Source organism: Gadus chalcogrammus, chromosome 7 (assembly GCF_026213295.1).
Source record: "Gadus chalcogrammus isolate NIFS_2021 chromosome 7, NIFS_Gcha_1.0, whole genome shotgun sequence".
NCBI lineage: Eukaryota > Metazoa > Chordata > Actinopteri > Gadiformes > Gadidae > Gadus > Gadus chalcogrammus.
The window spans coordinates 15,911,863-15,930,559 of record NC_079418.1 but is presented as its reverse complement, the minus strand read 5'-3'; the positions used below and the strand labels follow the sequence as shown (position 1 = coordinate 15,930,559).

General features: G+C 46.6%; 2 protein-coding genes across 3 annotated transcripts; one reads left to right on the top strand and one right to left on the bottom strand.

Annotated features, from left to right (window-relative positions):
• Nucleotides 1-90: 90 nt before the first annotated feature.
• On the top strand, nt 91-12,464 carry nf2b (NF2, moesin-ezrin-radixin like (MERLIN) tumor suppressor b). 2 transcript variants are annotated; one of them, XM_056594588.1, is made up of 17 exons: nt 91-787; nt 1,100-1,237; nt 2,015-2,140; nt 2,481-2,603; nt 3,129-3,212; nt 3,369-3,437; nt 3,556-3,638; nt 3,988-4,063; nt 4,543-4,680; nt 4,917-4,991; nt 5,089-5,202; nt 5,924-6,046; nt 6,463-6,680; nt 7,225-7,327; nt 7,459-7,604; nt 7,963-8,134; nt 8,844-12,462. In XM_056594588.1, the coding sequence occupies exons 2-17, from the start codon at nt 1,148-1,150 to the stop codon at nt 8,889-8,891; spliced, it is 1,788 nt and encodes a 595-aa protein (XP_056450563.1). In that variant the 5' UTR covers nt 91-787; nt 1,100-1,147; the 3' UTR covers nt 8,892-12,462. The 2 variants fall into 2 exon arrangements, with proteins under 2 accessions (XP_056450563.1, XP_056450564.1); XM_056594589.1 differs by lacking the exon at nt 91-787 and having other exon boundaries at nt 1,138-1,237; nt 8,844-12,464.
• A 1,253-nt stretch (nt 12,465-13,717) lies between these two features.
• Nucleotides 13,718-15,486, bottom strand: LOC130386005 (proline-rich protein 2-like). The gene is made up of 3 exons (XM_056594793.1): nt 14,939-15,486; nt 13,976-14,010; nt 13,718-13,893 (listed from the first exon to the last, which is right to left on the bottom strand). Exons 1-3 carry the CDS (start codon nt 15,484-15,486, stop codon nt 13,718-13,720), a joined length of 759 nt encoding a protein of 252 aa, XP_056450768.1.
• Nucleotides 15,487-18,697: the final 3,211 nt, after the last annotated feature.

The following is an 18,697-nucleotide window of genomic DNA, read 5'->3' as shown; positions in this document are numbered from 1 at the left end:
CTATGACCCAGCTGGAACCAGGAGGAAGGAGGTGTGACCCAGCTGGAACCAGGAGGAAGGAGGTGCTAGTAGTGACCCAGCTGGAACCAATGGAGGTGTTACTGATCCACAGCTGGAACCAGGAGGAAGGAGGTGCTAGTGACCCATATCAGCTGTTGCCTGTTGATGAGGATGGAACGGTACCAGTAAATTAAATATGTCTTAATCTCCCTCTGATGTTCAAGATATTTGGTAAGTATTCAGGTAGGTATTTTATTTTATACATGTCAAAAAGATATATTGTAACAATATTTTCCTATTCCAAAACCTATGTTAAGTCCATAATGTCATGTCGCGGGAACCACACCGCATTGCACATAAAATAAAGAATAAATAGTATTTTAAACGTGACACGCCAGCATAGCTTGTTGTCCCTGGTGAACATGCGCACTGCGCGGAGATGCATTTCTGTTTCTCGCCTGTAGTCTGACCAAACCAACCAAAACAGCTAAGCTAACTGTAGCTACTCCTGTTGTCTTTTAACCTCTTCATCCTTTCCATTAATACGCAATAAAACCAGATAGCCGTAGAATACTTTATTTGCGTGAGGCAATTATGGCGATTTGCCAAGTCTGCAACTTTTTATATTATTTATTTTGGTCTGTTTTTGTGGCACAGTTGGAAAACTAACGCTAGCTAGCTAACTTTTCAACCCACTGTACGAGTCCCATCGTCTCCACCATCACAATTTAACTACAGGATTTATTACTTTTCCAGAGGACCAGCCCGTGATTAAGTCATTGCGAAGGTAAACTATGGATGTGTAAAAATGTAATCTGTTCTGCACAGTTTAATGGTATGCTATCCTACACATGCCAATCTGTCCATGTCACGTTCATCTTTCACACGCATGTAATAAGTATGCCCAGTGTGAGACAATCTTCTTGTCCTAGTGTCCTTTTGTAACCTAATGTGTAATAGATGGGTCTTGTATCCCCAAAAGTGATGAACTCGAGTACAACTTTTTCTAGCGTTCTTGGTTTGGGCAATATGCATTACAGCAATGTGCAAAACAAAGATCTTTTAATGAAGTGAATAATGTCTGTTTCTTATTTTACAGTCCGTTTTCGTTCGATTCCTGATTCCCTTTTAACTTCAGACCTCCAAGATGTCTATACTGGGCTTAAAAAAGAAACAACCAAAGACCTTTAAAGTCAAAGTCATCACCATGGATGCTGAAATGGAATTCAGCTGCGAGGTATTGAATCACTTTCAGTAAAGCGACTTCTTCCCATTTGTTTTGATTTTTTCAGTTGGTTGTAGTTAGCCCCTTTCTTGGCAGGCAAGGTCATGTTTTGAGGGCCTGATTCTGTGAATAAATCTGTTGAACCTCAATCAATACCAATCAGCTATCTTTGTCATAGTCTTCATGGGGACTATACATGGTGTAGGACATGGCAGTGGTAACGGCCTATTCACGTTTCTCAAACACAGTCCTCTCCATGCATTCATAGTTTCAACTACATTCGGAGACCTATCATATTAGCTATCTGTTTTCTGTATTGATCATTCACCTCAAGAAGTTGGGTCTACAAGCTAATCATGTTAACTTGCACTGCAGGATGTGAATATAGCTTACTTTTGATAACATGACAGTTTGCAGTTGTATCACAACAGTTTGGTTATGGATACTAACCTTCTCAGAAATAGTGATGGTCAATCTTTGGAGTGGAACAGTGAAAAGAACCTCAGAAACGATCCCAACAACACACAAACTGCCATTCACTATTTTTAACTTCACCACTGGGCTCCGTTGAAGAGGACCTGCCCCCTATGTAGAATTAAAGGGGTCATTCTAAGGGGATTATGCACTATTTAAAACATATTTTTGAATATTATTGGGTGTGTGTGTGAGACCATTGGATATGTTTTAGTGGTTTAAAAATGACCACAATTCAAAATGTAGGATTAGCATTTCACTTGACCTCCTCCACACAGAGAGTCAAAGCCAGGTGTTTTTCTGTCTCCCCTGCAGGTCAAGTGGAAGGGGAAGGACCTGTTTGATTTGGTGTGCAGGACGGTTGGTCTGAGAGAGACCTGGTTCTTTGGCCTCCGCTACACCGTGAAGGACACGTACGCCTGGCTGAAGCCTGAGAAGAGGGTAAGCATGCATCACTTAGTAAAGATTAATTTATTTAATGCTCTTGAATGTGTCAATTTAGAAAAGCTGCATGCATTGATTTCTAAATGCCCAAGGGCAGGAAATGAACTAAAAACAGGGCAATGCCGCCATTCGGTCCATCCATATCCCGCTTACTGAAGCTAAGCCAATCAGCTGCAAAGGTTGACTGACACCGCTCAACAAACACTGCAGACGGCAGACTTCTCTAAATGAAGTGAAGTGTATGTTGTGCGGGGAAATGGAGGACCCCAGCTGATTACCAGTCCCCAGTTCACCTGGTGGGCTTGTCTCATATTGTTGTATGTTTCTGATGATGCAGGTCCTCGATCAGGAAGTTCCCAAGGACTCACCGATAACCTTTAGTTTCTTGGCTAAGTTCTTCCCCGAAAAAGTAGAAGAAGAATTGGTCCAGGAGATTACGCAGCACCTCTTCTTCCTTCAGGTGAGGATGCGACTGCTTCTGCTCTTTGTAAACCACTACTATGGGAACAGGGTTATTTACATCTGCATTCAGGTCAGGTTTACCTTTCACAGATGGCGGTTAACTAATGTTGCAATTACAGTTAGGGTTAGTTCAAGTATCAAGTTTTCATCAACAATATTTTACAAAATGGAGGTGTTAAAGGTGTTCTCAATTGCTATTGTGAATTAACATCAGGTGTTGGGTTTTTAGCTAAGGAGAGGGCAATCACGATTCAATCATTCCTCAGCTTTACTATTGAGTAAGCTAAAGACAAAGCCCTTTATTCAAACTGGAGCCCATTTACCCTTTATAGGCTAGCGTTACCTCTTAAAACTCCTTCAACATAAGATTAGCTTAATTTATTTTGGTCACACTCTGCAGAGTTTCACCCCACAGTAAGACATTGACATGACTGTTGTCATTTAGGCTAGACAACAGGTGGAATTGAAGCGTTAAAGTGTTTTTCCCTTGTTCACTTTGTGACTTACACATAACGTTTGATAGGTGAAGAAACAGATTTTGGATGAAGAGATCTTCTGCTCTCCCGAAGCCTCGGTTCTGCTGGCGTCCTACGCTGTCCAAGCCAAGGTAAGTAGCTCCTACTGAAGCAAAGGTGACCTTGTGGAAACCTTTCCTGCTCTGCACTATCAGATATCATTGAGGCATCAAGTACTTTAGGTCTGTTTTGGAGTGTCTCGGTAACCATTTTCCCAAATCTCTTTTCTTTCTTTTCAATTAACGCAGTATGGGGATTATGACCCAAACTTCCACAAGCCTGGGTTCTTAGCCCAAGATGAGCTGTTGCCTCAAAGGGTAAGTGTCTGTCTGTCTGTCTGTCTGTCTGTCTGTCTGTCTGTCTGTCTGTCTGTCTGTCTGTCTGTCTGTCTGTCTGTCTGTCTGTCGCCCTAGTATAAACGTCTGTCTTCCTCAGGTTCTGATGCAGTACCAAATGACAGCGGAGATGTGGGAGGAGAAGATCACTGCATGGTATGCAGAGCACAGAGGTATCGCCAGGTACAACATCATCATCCTAATCTCTCCTGTACAGAAGCTGTTAAACTATACTCTAGCCCCAGGCGTATCATTGCCAACATGGCAAATGAGATGCGTTGCTGTAAATGCAATCTAAACAAGGGCTTCGCAAACGTACCTCTTTCTGTTAACCAACACTGAGCATTAAAGCCCACATGGCTGTCGGTTCATGTGTGTTCATGTGGGACTATTCCATCCATTGTGTTAATGGGGTTTGATTTAGTCAGTACATGCATATTAGTTTATCAAGTGGTCATAAATAAGGAATAGGATTTCTGTCAAATGAGGTCAGACTCTTCTTATTGTTTTGCTTTTGTTTGGACCCCTGCAGAGATGAAGCTGAGATGGACTACCTCAAGATTGCCCAGGACCTTGAGATGTACGGCATCAGCTACTTTGCCATAACTGTAAGAATTGTTGTTTTTTTTTCAAACTCAAACACTGCTGCTCGTTCTTCTTTCCTAGATTCCTTGAAGTTTTCTTTTGGGATGCTTCCTTTGTTCTCAAATACATGTGGTAAGCCGAAGGGGGACACCTAGCAGAATAAACACTGCAATCCATTTAATCTTAACAAAAAAATCCTGACCAGAAGTCTATTAAGTATTTCATCGCCGGCTATGAAAATATGTGGCTCGCCAAGAAGGTGAAATTATTTAGTCTGTTTATGCCAACGTGCTTATTGTTATGCGAGTGAAGTGTGGAAGAACAGAAACAGTGTTTCCATTTAAGTCACCCGACCAAAGCCTAAAATCAACTTTGCATTTCTTGGATCCATTAAAAAATTGTTAGAAGTGTAACCTCCTCGCAGACCACAGATACACAGCCACTCAGTACATGTGTTGATTACCTGCTTGCGTCCTGTTTTTGTCCAAATGATAAATGACAGCAAAACAAGAGAGACACAGACCTGCTGCTGGGTGTGGACGCCCAGGGTCTCCACATCTACAGCCCCAACAGCAAGCTCAACCCCAACAAGTCCTTCCCCTGGAGCGACATCCGCAACATATCCTACAGCGAGAAGGAGGTGGGGACTGGGCTGTGTATTAATGATTACTTTCTGGTGGTGCACCCTGATGTTTCATGATCTGGACTAGCTGTGATAGGGCAATAGAGGGCGCTATGGAACCGCCTTCCTGGGTGGAAATTATTTTACATTTTCTTTTGAAAACATATAATTCAAATAAGTTGGCCTCTATTTTAAATTCCTTGTGGCTTGTATATTACCCGTAAGCCGTTTCTAACTTTATTTCCACAATCCAGTTCACTATTAAACCCCTGGACAAGAAGAAAGATGTGTTCAAGTTTTACTCTTCCCAGCTGCGTGTCAACAAACTGGTGAGTTCGGTTCTTCATCGATCAGATGGAATTTCTCACAAAAATGCTTAATTGATGAGGTGAGACATCTAAGGGCTCTTGTCCGGGACTCTTCCAGATCCTGCAGCTGTGCATCGGCAACCATGACCTGTTCATGAGGAGGAGGAAGGTGGACTCCATCGAAGTGCAGCAGATGAAGGCTCAGGCCAAAGAAGAGAAGGCCCGCAAGAAGGTCCGCTTTTAAGACATGGGCCCAACACACCCCCACCATCCCGTTCCCCTCTGCAGATCAGTGTGGCCTTGATCCCACCGAAACGATTGGACCATTCAGTGCTCAGGGAGTTTTGTCCTGACCAAAAAGAAGGCCACAGTCTGCTGAACTTAAAAAAAAAAAAGAAAAAAAAAAAGATTGTGGCGCCTAAGAAGGTTGTAGCGAACTAAGGGGCAATTAAAAAAGTTTGGTCTGAAATAACAACGGTGAAAGAAAAAGGCATGGCTCAAGTTTTATTTATTTGATTTCATATTTGGAAATCAATTCCTCTCGAGCCACGGCCAGACTGATTTAAAATTCAAACTGTGCTCTGCAGTCCTGCTGAGGTCCAACATGAAAAAGGACTCTTTAGATGAAGTGAACCTATTGAAGTAGTAAGATTAATGGAATACGATGAAAGCACACCTGCTGCGTCATGTTCTCGGTGGATTTAGGTGTGATACTTTTATATCCAAAACAAACTAATCGAGACAAAAACAGCATCAATATTCACTGCACTCAAGTAGGCCACACCCACTGCGCTCCAAATGGTTTGTAGTCCTCCGAAAAGTCTCTGAAAAACGACCAAATGCATTAATTAAGCCAAGTACTTCAACACTAACAGAATGGTTTATCTGTTTGTCTGCATATTTAAATTGAACTTAGTTTCAACCCTTCGCTGGCTCTCTCTCTCTCTCGCCAGGTGGAGCGGCAAATCCTGGCCCGGGAGAAGCAGATGAGGGAGGAGGCGGAGCGGGCCAAAGAGGAGATGGAGAGGAGACTCTTTCAGCTCCAAGACGAAGCACGATTGGCCAATGAGGCACTGGTGAGGGCGGGACTCCCTGGAAAGATTCTATTCTTTACATTGCACGCGTCACGTCTGCGACCAACATTTGATCCATTTACAAAAATGGTCAATGTTGAAACCGCTGCCTGAGCTTGGTGGCTGGCATGACCTATTAAAGCAGCGCAAGCTAGATCTCTATTTAAATATCATATCAACACAGGAGGTCTCTGCGGGAATACTGTGTCGGAGTGCTTCCCAGGAAGTTGGTGGTTAAAGCGCTGTAACTGTAACGAACCCTAACCGTTACCATGAATACAACTACAGATTTATCAGTGTTTGGACAATATCGGATACAATTTGGATAATGTAAATACAGCACTCAAAAACCTATCCAATATTATAATACGTAAACGTTAGTCGACCCTTTTTAACCTAATAAGGCATTTCCTCCCCAGCTGCGGTCGGAGGAGACGGCGGACCTGCTGGCGGAGAAGGCCCAGATAGCGGAGGAGGAGGCCAAGCTGCTGGCCCACAAGGCCGCCGACTCGGAGCAGGAGAGGCAGCGGCTGGAGGTGACGGCCATGAAGACCAAGGAGGAGAAGAGGCTGATGGAGCAGAAGATGAGGGAGGCGGAGCAGCTGGCCGTCAAGCTGGTGGAGCAGTCGGAGCGGAGGTCTGCAGCGGGGCCACTTACTGTGTTGTTTCCCCCGCACAACTTTATTCACACATTTCCTGTAACAAAGCTGAAACGTATGTCAGGAAGCATCATAAAGGTGGTCAGAAGTTATTTTGTACAATTCCAGGGTGATAGTCAACAGCCAACATGTTAATCCCGAATTCTCAGAATTTCACCACCTTCTCAAACCAGTGTGTAATGCACCTGATGTTCCCTGGCGAAGGACAATAGACGGGCAATTCATGTATTTTTATTGATTGATCTTCCCTTGCCATACATTGTTCAGGGTACCCTCCATTCCACTGGTGAATGAACTGGTGTGGTCCTGTTATTTATCCTCTTACCGGTCTGCAGGTTAAAGGAAGCTGTTAGTGTAGTTGCCTCTCTAACTGGAGTGCAGGTTAAAGGAAGATAGTTGTTGTAGTTACCTCTCTAACTGGAGTGCAGGTTAAAGGAAGATGGTTGTTGTAGTTACCTCTCTAACTGGAGTGCAGGTTAAAGGAAGATGGTTGTTGTAGTTATCTCTCTAACTGGTGTGCAGGTTGAAGGAAGCGGATCACCTGAAGCAGGACCTGACTGAGGCCAAAGACGCGGAGCGCCGAGCCAAACAGAAGCTCCTGGAGATCACCAAGACCACGTACCCGGTACGCCCAAGTTCATACCCTGGTGTTTTATTGTCCGTACATTGGGTTTGCACTCATTCAACGTCACACTTCCAGTCCAGCCCTGGGTCTAGGTTCCTCCTCCCATGTTGATAATAGATTGTGCTTTGCAGCTCATAGCGGCCTACTCCACGCCACCTCCTCCCCCGCCACCCCCTCCCCCCGAGGCTGCGGAGGCCGGCTGCGACGCGGCATCCATGCGTCTGGACTTCAAGGACTCGGACATGAAGCGGCTGTCCATGGAGATCGAGAGGGAGAGGTATGGGACCCCCCCCCCCGCTGTGCGCGGCCCTTCGGGGTCTCTCCTCCTCTCGTTTGTGGTGTCCACCCAGTTGGGTTGTACCCTTTTTAGTTTCCCCCTGACCCGCGTCCCGCCTCCTCACCCTTGGCTCCCCCTGCGTCTCTCTGCCTCACTCCGAGGTCTGCCGCGTACTCTGTTAACTGATGTTGGGACACTTTCTTCTCCCTGTTCCTTTGGTTTTTACTCGTGTGTTAACAATTCCCCCGCCTCTCTCCTCTGCCGTCGCTGTCGCTCACTCCTTCACTCTCTCTCTTTCCTCCCTTTTCATCCCTCACTTGAAACCAACCTGCTCCTTCTCCTCCCCCCCCCCCTGCAGGCTGGAGTACATGGAGAAGAGTAAGCACCTGCAGGACCAGCTGAAGGAGCTGAAGACGGAGATCGAGTCTCTGAAGCTGGAGGAGCAGCAGCAGCAGCAGGCCAGCCTCTACAGCCTGCGGGGGGATGTCCGCCAGTACGCCCAGCCCCATTACGCTCAGCCCCACAGCAACGTGAGTATGCCCAGCACGCCAGATTTAACCCTTCTACGGGGTTCAGTGCGTCCCCACGTGGTGACCAAGAGACGCCCCTCTTGTCGGAGCCTCCTGCATTTATAATGGCGCATAACGTGCTCACATGGGGGCAGCACAGAGCTTTCAACCCAAATCTCAATCCCGTCTGAAAATGGAACGGTCTAGACCGAGTGCTCCAATGAACACGTGTTGAAATAGCATCTGTGTGAAAAATATAAAATGTCGTGCAGAGAAACGGCTGCTAGATCACAATCACTGAGAACAGTGTTTAGATTGATCCGGATGCGAGTATAGTATTCTTACGCCTGGCTTTTCGAAAACAAAACCCTACGCCTGGTTCCTGCTCGACCAATCAGAGATGAGTCAACACAAACCACTGCAGAGACGGGTGACACGCTATCCATAGATAGCTATAAAGATAGAGATATCTATAGAGATGGATGGTTATGTAGAGATATTGATATAAGATCATGATGAGTGTCTCTTATGCATGTTGAAATGAAATGAGGGGTCAAGTGACATGCTTTTAACATTTTGTTTCTGTTGAGAGATTTGTTGCTGGTAAAAATGACAATTCTATCAATCAACTTGAAACATGAACATGTGTATATATTTGTATATATATTTATATATGTTCCTATAAGTACTGAAATGTAACCTGAATACTAAAGTGAGTGTTTCTGTCCAGCGGAACTCTGCCTACATGTCTCAGATGGCGTTCTTTGAAGAGGTGTGATCCGCAGCCCGCCGTCTCCTCCACTGCTCTGTTTACTATCCACACTTATCTTTCATTTCATGTTTTTGCTACTTTGTGATATTACCTTCGATCATGAGACACTTTCACACAGAAGACATGAGTGACCTGTTCCCCATGAAGAGACTCTCCCCCCCCCCTGGACCTGCGCCGCTCCCCCTGGGCAGCCGCCTCAAGCCCATGGCCCATTTAGTACACTAAAGGTCTTTGTAATGCCAGGACTACCAACGCATGACTTCTCGGTGCGCCCCGTCCGACAGCCCAAACCCACAGTGGTGTGCGTGGATGGATTGAGGTTTGTTTGAATTTGATTTGTTTTTCTGTGTGTTTTTTTTTTACTTTTTTAATAAGGGATGTTATTTGGCGAGTTTTTTTTTATTTTTTTTTAAATGTCACCAGATTTTCATTAAAGCCCTAGCAGTCCCTGGCTTTTTTTTAAAGACCCAAACCAGCTCAGGCCAGCTCGCTGAAGTCAGCATAAACCTGTAGGACTAAAAATGAAATGGGTTATCAGTCATCAAAGCTGAACCATGAAAACATGTCCATCCTGGAGATCAGGAGACTAGTGCCTGGGCATTCCCAATGTCCATCCTGGAGATCAGGAGACTAGTGCCTGGGCATTCCCAATGTCCCTCCTAGAGACTAGTGCCTGGGCATTCCCAGTGTCCCCTCCTAGAGACTAGTGGCTGGGCATTCCCAATGTCCCTCCTGGAGATCAGTGCCTGGGCATTCCCAATGTCCCTCCTGGAGATCAGTGCCTGGGCATTCCCAATGTCCCTCCTGGAGATCAGTGCCTGGGCATTCCCAATGTCCCTCCTGGAGATCAGTGCCTGGGCATTCCCAATGTCCCTCCTGGAGATCAGTGGCTGGGCATTCCCAATGTCCCTCCTGGAGATCAGTGCCTGGGCATTCCCAATGTCCCTCCTGGAGATCAGTGGCTGGGCATTCCCAATGTCCCTCCTGGAGATCAGTGCTTGGGCATGCCTTATGTGCTGTTTGCAGAGGACTGAGACCGGGTGCTGCCCGCTGCGTTGGGCTGAAGACCTCCTTCTGGGACTAAATGACTTTCACCTACCTAATCGGAAAGTTATCTGTCCACATGCTGCGAGAACACAGCTGGGACATGTCAGAAAGGGATCACATGGTCGGTGACATCAGAGACTGCCCCAATCAGTATTGGAACATGTCCGGCCTCTTTTTGGACTTGCACCTGTTTGTAGAAAGTACACCATGTGCCCACACCATTTCTAGTGCCTTATCGTGCTTTTCACGAGTTTGATAATTACAAGCTCTTTGCCATTTCAAACTTTTAGCTGTGTAACTGTAGACTGTCGATGTGAGTTTTCTGTTTCTAGTTTTTACCCACGCATTTGTGTTACTGTGTTCCTATTTAAAATACTATACCTATGCGCTTTGGTGGTAATATTGGATTTGAGGTGTTGAAGATTGACGGCCCTGATTAAGTTTCACTACAGATTAATGTTTTTGTGTGTGTGTGTGTGTGTGTGTGTGTGTGTGTGTGTGTGTGTGTGTGTGTGTGTGTGTGTGTGTGTGTGTGTTCCTCTCAGGTTTAGTAAGATAACAGCGTTTTTAGGATCCCTGACTTGTTCTGCCCACTGTTAACGTCTCTATTCACCTGAGGCAGAAAAACTTTGAGTACACCCCAAGTTCTTTATTTAAGTTATTGCAGTTGACATCATCCCATGTTGTTTTATGAGTCCTTCATGTGTTCCATGAGATATGCAAGACTGCAGCCTTCATCAGTCTGTTGGGTATTGGATCTATGGGAATATGAACTAAGCAATGTCATGGTTTTGCTTAGTCTGTCTACGGCTTGTATCGATATCATTTTTTTTTTACTGTTTGTTTCCCCCCATCATTCTGTAAAGTATTTCATATTTGTATGTCGCAGAACATATTCTTAAAGAAATTGAAGTGTATATTTCATTACACAACATTTTCAAACCGTCAGTTTGAAATGGAAAACGCGTTCTTCCGCGTTTGTATTTCTTGTGATTGCCTCATAACCTTTAGCATTTGTATTTCTAAAATGCAGCTTTCTTGAAAACCTTGTTTCAGTTTTTTGCTACAATATTTCAATACAGTTCCTTTTTATAGTAAAAGCAATTTCCCGAATGGTAATTTGAGTTTAAAACATGACTGTATGCCCACATTAATAATAGCAGAAGCTTATTTGGTTCCTCAAACATAATGTAAATTATATTTGGAAAAACGTATTTCAGAACAAAATCGGCTGAGATTTCTTCACTTTTGGTTCCAACCATAGCGCTTTTCTAGACCTCAAGCTCTTTTCTAGACATCAGGCACTTTTCTTGACCTCGCATACCCTTTCAACGTGCACAAGTTTTTTTATTCCGATTTTGATTGAACACATAGGTTAACCATTTAAACTGCAGATGTGAACTGGTGAAATTGGGTTGGAAATATGACATAACATCAAGTAGCTTTGTCTAATGGGGTCCGTTGACCCTCAACCACCCTTTAAACACTGGCCTGCATTAATGAGCCCTCTGAGGCCGCCCTGAGATTGGAGCACGCTAGTCTCGGCCTTCTGTTGACCCTTATTAAACTTGAATACACCCTTTGCTCCTTTCCCTACCAGGAGCAGACTCATTCCTATAGGGTTCTGAGCCTGTGTTCCTACTAGCCACTGTAATAAGAGCAGACTCATTCCTAGGGTTCTGAGCCTGTGTTGTTCCTACTAAAAGAGCAGACTCGTTCCTAGGGTTCTGAGCCTGTGTTGTTCCGACTGGTCCCTCTAAAAGGGGCGTGGTCGGAGATCACCTGGTGGATGCTCACCAACTGCCGTCGCTTGTCGGGTATCACTAAATCAACACTTGGAGCGACTGCACAACGAATAAAGATCGGGAAAGTCTCAACGTGAAAACTATCTAAATGGGGATGCTGTTGATTTTCATGGCCCTTGAGTCACTGGGTCCAGCCTAAGTTCTCTCGTATCCTTTGTGTCGGCAGGCCTTTGGTTTGTCACAAAGCAGCCGTCATGTATGATCATCTTCCCAGCAAGGAGTCTGGGGCCTTCAATATCTTGAAAAAATGAAACTCCTCAGTCTTGCGAACCGAAAGTGGCTCATAAACAACTGAGTTTTTGGTACTTGAATGCAATCGAATAATACTTGCTTTATGAACTGGAACCTCCATGGAGGGAACAGAGACTCGTGTTGCGAACGTCCTCTTAGTCATTTGGGGAGAGCAGATACGGTCACTTCTGCCTGTTTTCTTCTTATCAGTCCCCTTTCTACAAGCTGCAGGGCAGCCAATGTGCTGCTTTATATTAATCTCCAGGGATGAACATTGCCTTTTTTCCACTTGAGGTGGAAGCCTAATGAGTTGGAACCTAACGAGTATGCCTCGGCTGCGCTTGCGTTGATTGCGGACGATCACAGCAGCCTAGGCACCGGGAGAGATCTGTCATGAATGCCCTTAAACAACTTTCAAGAACTTAATTCTGGAACAAATTATAAGTGATATCAAAAGCAAGTGTAATTTGGTTGGCTTCACTTGGTCCGCATGGTCGTGCAGTCAATCATGTCCATGTTGAACGGTGCAGGCTCTGGGACGATGGCCGGGAGCATATGTTGGATTATCCAATAAGTAAACCTGCATGCGTTGGGGGAGTAACCAGATGCTTCACATGCCACATTATTCAACTAACACTACACATCACACTAACCCCATGAGTAAGAAGCCTGGAGACGTAACATCAAAAGGTGCATGACCCCTTGGTTACAAGATCTTGTGGGGCCAAACAGGCAGCAGCGGTGTCAGAGAATTATGTTGGGGGGGGGGGTTGTGTGTGTGTGTGTGTGTGTGTGTGTGCGTGGTGTGTTTAAATATCAGCAACTCTCAGGTCGTGCAGAGTATGGTGCACGAGAATTGTGAACTCCTATAACTTGGGCTCCCGTCTGGTTATACCCGTGCTGATCGCCACATAATTAAAATAATACTTTTTCCATTCATATTTTTCATCAGAAAATGGCTGTTTTTTTTTGGAGCAGGGCTTAGAGGGGGTTGAGGATTTTCAGGGGGAGCTTAAGCCCCCGCTAGTCACCAACAGCTAGACTGGACAATTTGGTTCCTAGGCAGAATATTCAGTATGTTATTGTCTGGCTTACTGATCTAGAACAATGTGAGTGAAGTTAGTGCTTTATTTACAGACACTACACCTGTAAGATGAGAAGAGATACCAATGGGATATTTGATATCAGATTCAGCCAAACCTATTTTCCTTCATTTTCTTTTCCTTCTGCAGATTCCTAATCCAAAGTGTTTTCCTAGGCTGTTCTTTTACTGTACATATAAAATCTATCTGTATCTTTGAAACACTGGTCTTGCAGCCGAAAGAGGAGTGTTGGTGTCTAGGTCTAGAGACCAAACATTGCACATTTCCACTTTGTCCAAATGAAACCACAATATTCTGACAAAGGTTGAACATTTCCAAAAGTTCTATTGAAAGACAAAATGCTACTTAACATCTTCTAACGAATATAAGGTGTGTGTGTGTGTGTGTGTGTGTGTGTGTGTGTGTGTGTGTGTGTGTGTGTGTGTGTGATCATACAAGCGCAGACATCCAAGATGTGAACTGGTGAAATTGGGTTGAAAATATGACATAACATCAAGTAGCTTTGTCTAATGGGGTCCGTTGACCCTCAACCACCCTTTAAACACTACCGCAGCGGTGGATGTGTGCTGGTGGGCCGGTGCCCGGGTGATAACCCCGGTGGAGCCCGGGACAGTGTCTCCCCCCCGGGCCGGCAGGGCGGCTGCTATCAGTCCGAGCAGACGGGCGCTGCATTGCCGTCCCGCCAGGACACGCAGCGTGGCACAGACACGCTCTGGATGACCCAGGGCCGCTCTGGGGACTCAGAGGAACAGGCTGGGACAGGCTGACGTCCTGGCTCGATGTGGGCCCTGGGTTCACTCCTGTTGTCCTCGTTGCAGCCTGCTTCAGAAGTGTTCGAACACATAAGGTAGGGAATGAGGGTGAATTTATCCTTTATTTCTGTGTCTGTGTATGTTTGGTTTACCTTTCTGGTCATGTCTGCTCTCCCCCAGAACCCATCTGGAGATGGCGTCCAACAGGAGCAGGAGGAGGTGGAGGAGAACTTTGACTGGTGATGTGTGTCGAGCTCCTCTGGCTGTGTCACTGCCTGAGGAGTGTGCCTGTGAAGGTCTGTTTGATTAAGAGTGGACAAGTGTCTGTCTGTGTGTGTGTGTGTGTGTGTGTGTGTGTGTGTGTGTGTGTGTGTGTGTGTGTGTGTGTGTGTGTGTGTGTGTGTGTGTGTGTTTGACTGACGCAGTCAATCCCTCAGATCAGGCGTGCTGTCCATGGGGGCGGGGGGAGGGGCTCCAACAGGCTGTCAGAATCCGTTGGAGTGTGCTGAACCAGAGACAACCCCCCCCAAGCCGCTCTGAAACGTCCTGCCCCCCCCCCCCCCCCCCCCCCCTGCCTTATTCTGGGCCGATAGACATCGAGTTTGGATGAGTGACGGTTCCCCTCAAAGTGAGCCTCAGACCTAAAGGGACCGTGTCTCTGTGCGTGGAGATTGGGAGGATGCTGCAGGATATTGATAACATTCATTTCTGCTTGTGACAAACCGTTAGAATGAGCTCCATAGAACCACTGGTTTCTCAGATGGCGTTAAAGAAATGTTCCATATCTGTGTAGAGAAGAGGGTTAGTCAGATATACTCCCCTGCTGCTCTTCTGATGAAATAGAAAGAATGAAAGAAGACATGACGTCACAGGCCAGAGGTCTTCAGGAGTTCAACTTTAAAACCTCTAAACATTAAACCTGCGCTGTGTCACTGCATCACATCATCGTAAGGGAACACTCCCACTCGAGCGGGCGCGGAGCAAAATGCTCAAATAGAAATTACTTCTATTTTTACATGTGCTGACGCGTCCCTCAATGAATAACGATAAAAAATAAACTGGTTTTGGAGAAATTACTTTATATTTTATAGCAGTTATACATGTTGTCTCTGCACCGTCTATCATCCGGCCCCAGGCTGGGAGGAGGGCCCTGGTCCGGCCCCAGGGTGGGACCAGGGCCCCGGTGCGGCCCCAGGGTGGGAGGAGGGCCCTGGTCCGGCCCCAGGGTGGGACCAGGGCCCCGGTGCGGCCCCAGGGTGGGAGGAGGGCCCTGGTGCGGCCCCAGGCTGGGAGGAGGGCCCCGGTGCGGCCCCAGGCTGGGAGGAGGGCCCCGGGCCAGCCCCAAGGTGGGACCAGGGCCCCGGTGCGGCCCCAGGCTGGGAGGAGGGCCCTGGTGCGGCCCCAGGCTGGGAGGAGGGCCCCGGTGCGGCCCCAGGCTGGGAGGAGGGCCCCGGTGCGGCCCCAGGCTGGGAGGAGGGCCCCGGGCCAGCCCCAAGGTGGGAGGAGGGCCCCGGTGCGGCCCCAGGCTGGGAGGAGGGCCCCGGTGCGGCCCCAGGCTGGGAGGAGGGCCCTGGTCCGGCCCCAGGCTGGGAGGAGGGCCCTGGTGCGGCCCCAGGCTGGGAGGAGGGCCCTGGTGCGGCCCCAGGCTGGGAGGAGGGCCCATTCATTAAAATAATTCTGCTCTTAAGTGTAGATCATATCAGTGCCACTTCAACCCTAGTTCGGAGAGGTGAGGGACGATATCTCTGTACGCTTCACGCCTCAAAACCACCAGCACTAAGAGACATTCAGGGGTCACGCCTCCTCCTATTGGTGGAGATTCAGCAGAGAAACATTCAGATCATCACTCTGGTATCACTTTTTCCCACCTGTTCTTCAAAGGGTTATAGGTACAATTTAAGAGTTATTATTTAATTGCCATTTCTGTTACAAATAGCATCGGCATCCATCAGCTTTGAGCGAGGTAAATGCTCAGTGAGAATATGTGTGTCTTCATTTAAGAGAGAGAGTGTATCTTCATTCAAGAGAGAGAGTGTATCTTCATTTAAGAGAGATGCCCTATGTGGTGGGTTCTGTCTTGTACTCTACTATATTGTATTCAACTGTTCTATGTTGTGGATACTGTCTTGTACTGTACCATATTGTATTGTACTGTCCTGTGTTGTGGGTGCTGTCTTGAACTGTACTATATTGTATTATACTGTCCTATGTTGCCGGTTCTGTCTTGTGACCTCTTTATGAATCCACCAGTGTTGTGCAGAATTAACCCTGCAGCAGCTAATCATTTATTTGCATGATTTAAAAATGAAAATGAGCGGGATCAAAGCAGTACTGCAGCTAAATATAAAGCTCAGCAGGTAGAGAATAAGCTATGGATGGCAGCGGTTGAGCTCCACCAGCGAACACAAACCGCTGTCAGGCCCCACGCTGGAGTCCCAGTGGGTTGCTCTATTCAGGCGATGATTTATTAGGTTGGAAATGTTCCTCCTCTCATACTCTGGTGAGGAGCTTCCCATGGAGATCTGCACTGGAATTAATAGCACATGTTTCCTGTGTTTCTGTAATGGCTGTAGACCGGTTTAGAGCAGGTCTGCTCTGCAGCCATTTGAGCTGTGGGCTCTCTCCTCTCCTCCCAGTACACCCTCAGCCCTGGAGACCACCCGGCTGTGGGCTCTCTCCTCTCCTCCTAGTACACACAGTCCACCTCCAGCCACACTTTTGTTAAACTCCTGCAGTTTGTGAATGACCCTCATTGGATTAATCTCCATTGAGGAGGATCCTGCCCACAGAAAGGAACACCTCCTTTAGGAACAATCCATTAGTAGACGGCATGGTTAAGAAGTGATGACTCCATGAGTAGACGGCATGGTTAAACAGTGATGACCCCATGAGGAGACGGCAGGGTTAAACAGTGATGACCCCATGAGGAGACGGCATGGTTAAACAGTGCTGACTCCATGAGGAGACGGCATGGTTAAACAGTGATGACTCCATGAGGAGGCGGCATGGTTAAACAGTGATGACTCCATGAGGAGACGGCATGGTTAAACAGTGATGACTCCATGAGGAGACGGCATGGTTAAACAGTGATGACTCCATGAGGAGACGGATAATCCCTGGTCCCGTGGTCCTGGTCCATCCCCCTCCAGGACCAGACCCCACCACATCCCGGTCATCACCTCTTCCAAAGTCTTCCATCTGGCGCCAGGTTCTGGTCTATGAAACGCACCCACACACATGCACGGACGCACGCACACGTACATGCACGCCCTGCTGTTCCAGCACAACCAACACCTTTTACAACCATGTAAGCAAACCATGTGTTATAAAACATTCATACCCAAGTGGAGCTATAACGATGATACTTATAGAGCACATGCTTCATATCCACTTCATAGCCGCCAGCCGCCTCAATGCTCACAGCCTCCTTTAGGATCATCCTTCAGGAGCTCAGGGTGTAAATAGTGTTCTGCTTTTGGTTCTATGCACCAACCTCACCATGACAATTTCCTTGTACATGCAAATTGAACTTGGCAATATATTGATTCTGATTCTGTATTTGTGTATTCAGTGTGTATTCATGATGCATTTTAAATCTTATGTGTGCGTGGGTGCGTGTGTGAACGTGTGCGTGTGTTTGTGCGTGCGTTTGTGTGCCAGGGTGCACGTGTGAATGTGTGCATATTTGTGTGCGTGTGTGTGTGTTTTGGCTGCTCCCAAATGTCTTGGCTCCTATCTTCCTGGGAGGTGTGTGTGTGTGTGTGTGCTCTGTGCTTGTCGGTGCGTGGGTGAATGTCTCTCTATTCTTGTGATGTGAGTCCAGCCATGCTAATACTGTTTTCTATTTCCATTCTCTCTCTATTTATATCTATATGGATTTTTTTCACTCTTTCCATCTCACTTTCTCAGTCTTTAACATAAAGATAAGCAAACATTCACTAACACACACAAACTCCCCCCCCACACACACACACACACACACACACACACACACACACACACACACACACACACACACACACATACACACATTTACACAGACACACACACACACAGACACACACTTACACAAATACACATACACTCCTGCATACACACACAAACACACACACAATCACACACACACACACACACACACATACAGGCACACATTCTCTAACACACATGCACACACACAAACGCGTACAGGCACACATTATCTTACACACACTCACAAGCATACACATATACATATACACATACACATGCACATGCACCCACACACACACACACACACACACACACACACACGTACAGGCATACATTCTCTGACACACACACAAACACACATACACATACACATACACGTACACACATACACATATCCATATATAAACACACACACAGACACATATACCGGTACACATTCAATAACACACACACACACACACACGTACAGGCACACATTCTCAGAAACACACTCATACACACACACACACACAAACACACACACATACCCATGTTCACAGACACACACATACACACACACACACACACACACTTGCAGGCACACATTCTCTAACACACACACACACAAACACGTAAAGGCACACATTCTCTAACACACACACACACACACACACACACACACACACACACACACACACACACACACACACACACACACACACACACACAGGGGCTCTCTGGAGGATTGTGCCGTCGTGTGTCGTGGCCTACTTACTTTGTTGGTCATGTGATGGTGTCCAAGGTGATTAAATGGAAGAAGCACAGGTTCCCACATGCTTTGGAGAGGGTAGTACAGGTCCCAGAATCCTTTGGGTACCTCTCTGTGTCGTCATGCGTCAAGAGAACATTTCTGACGGCAAATAGCA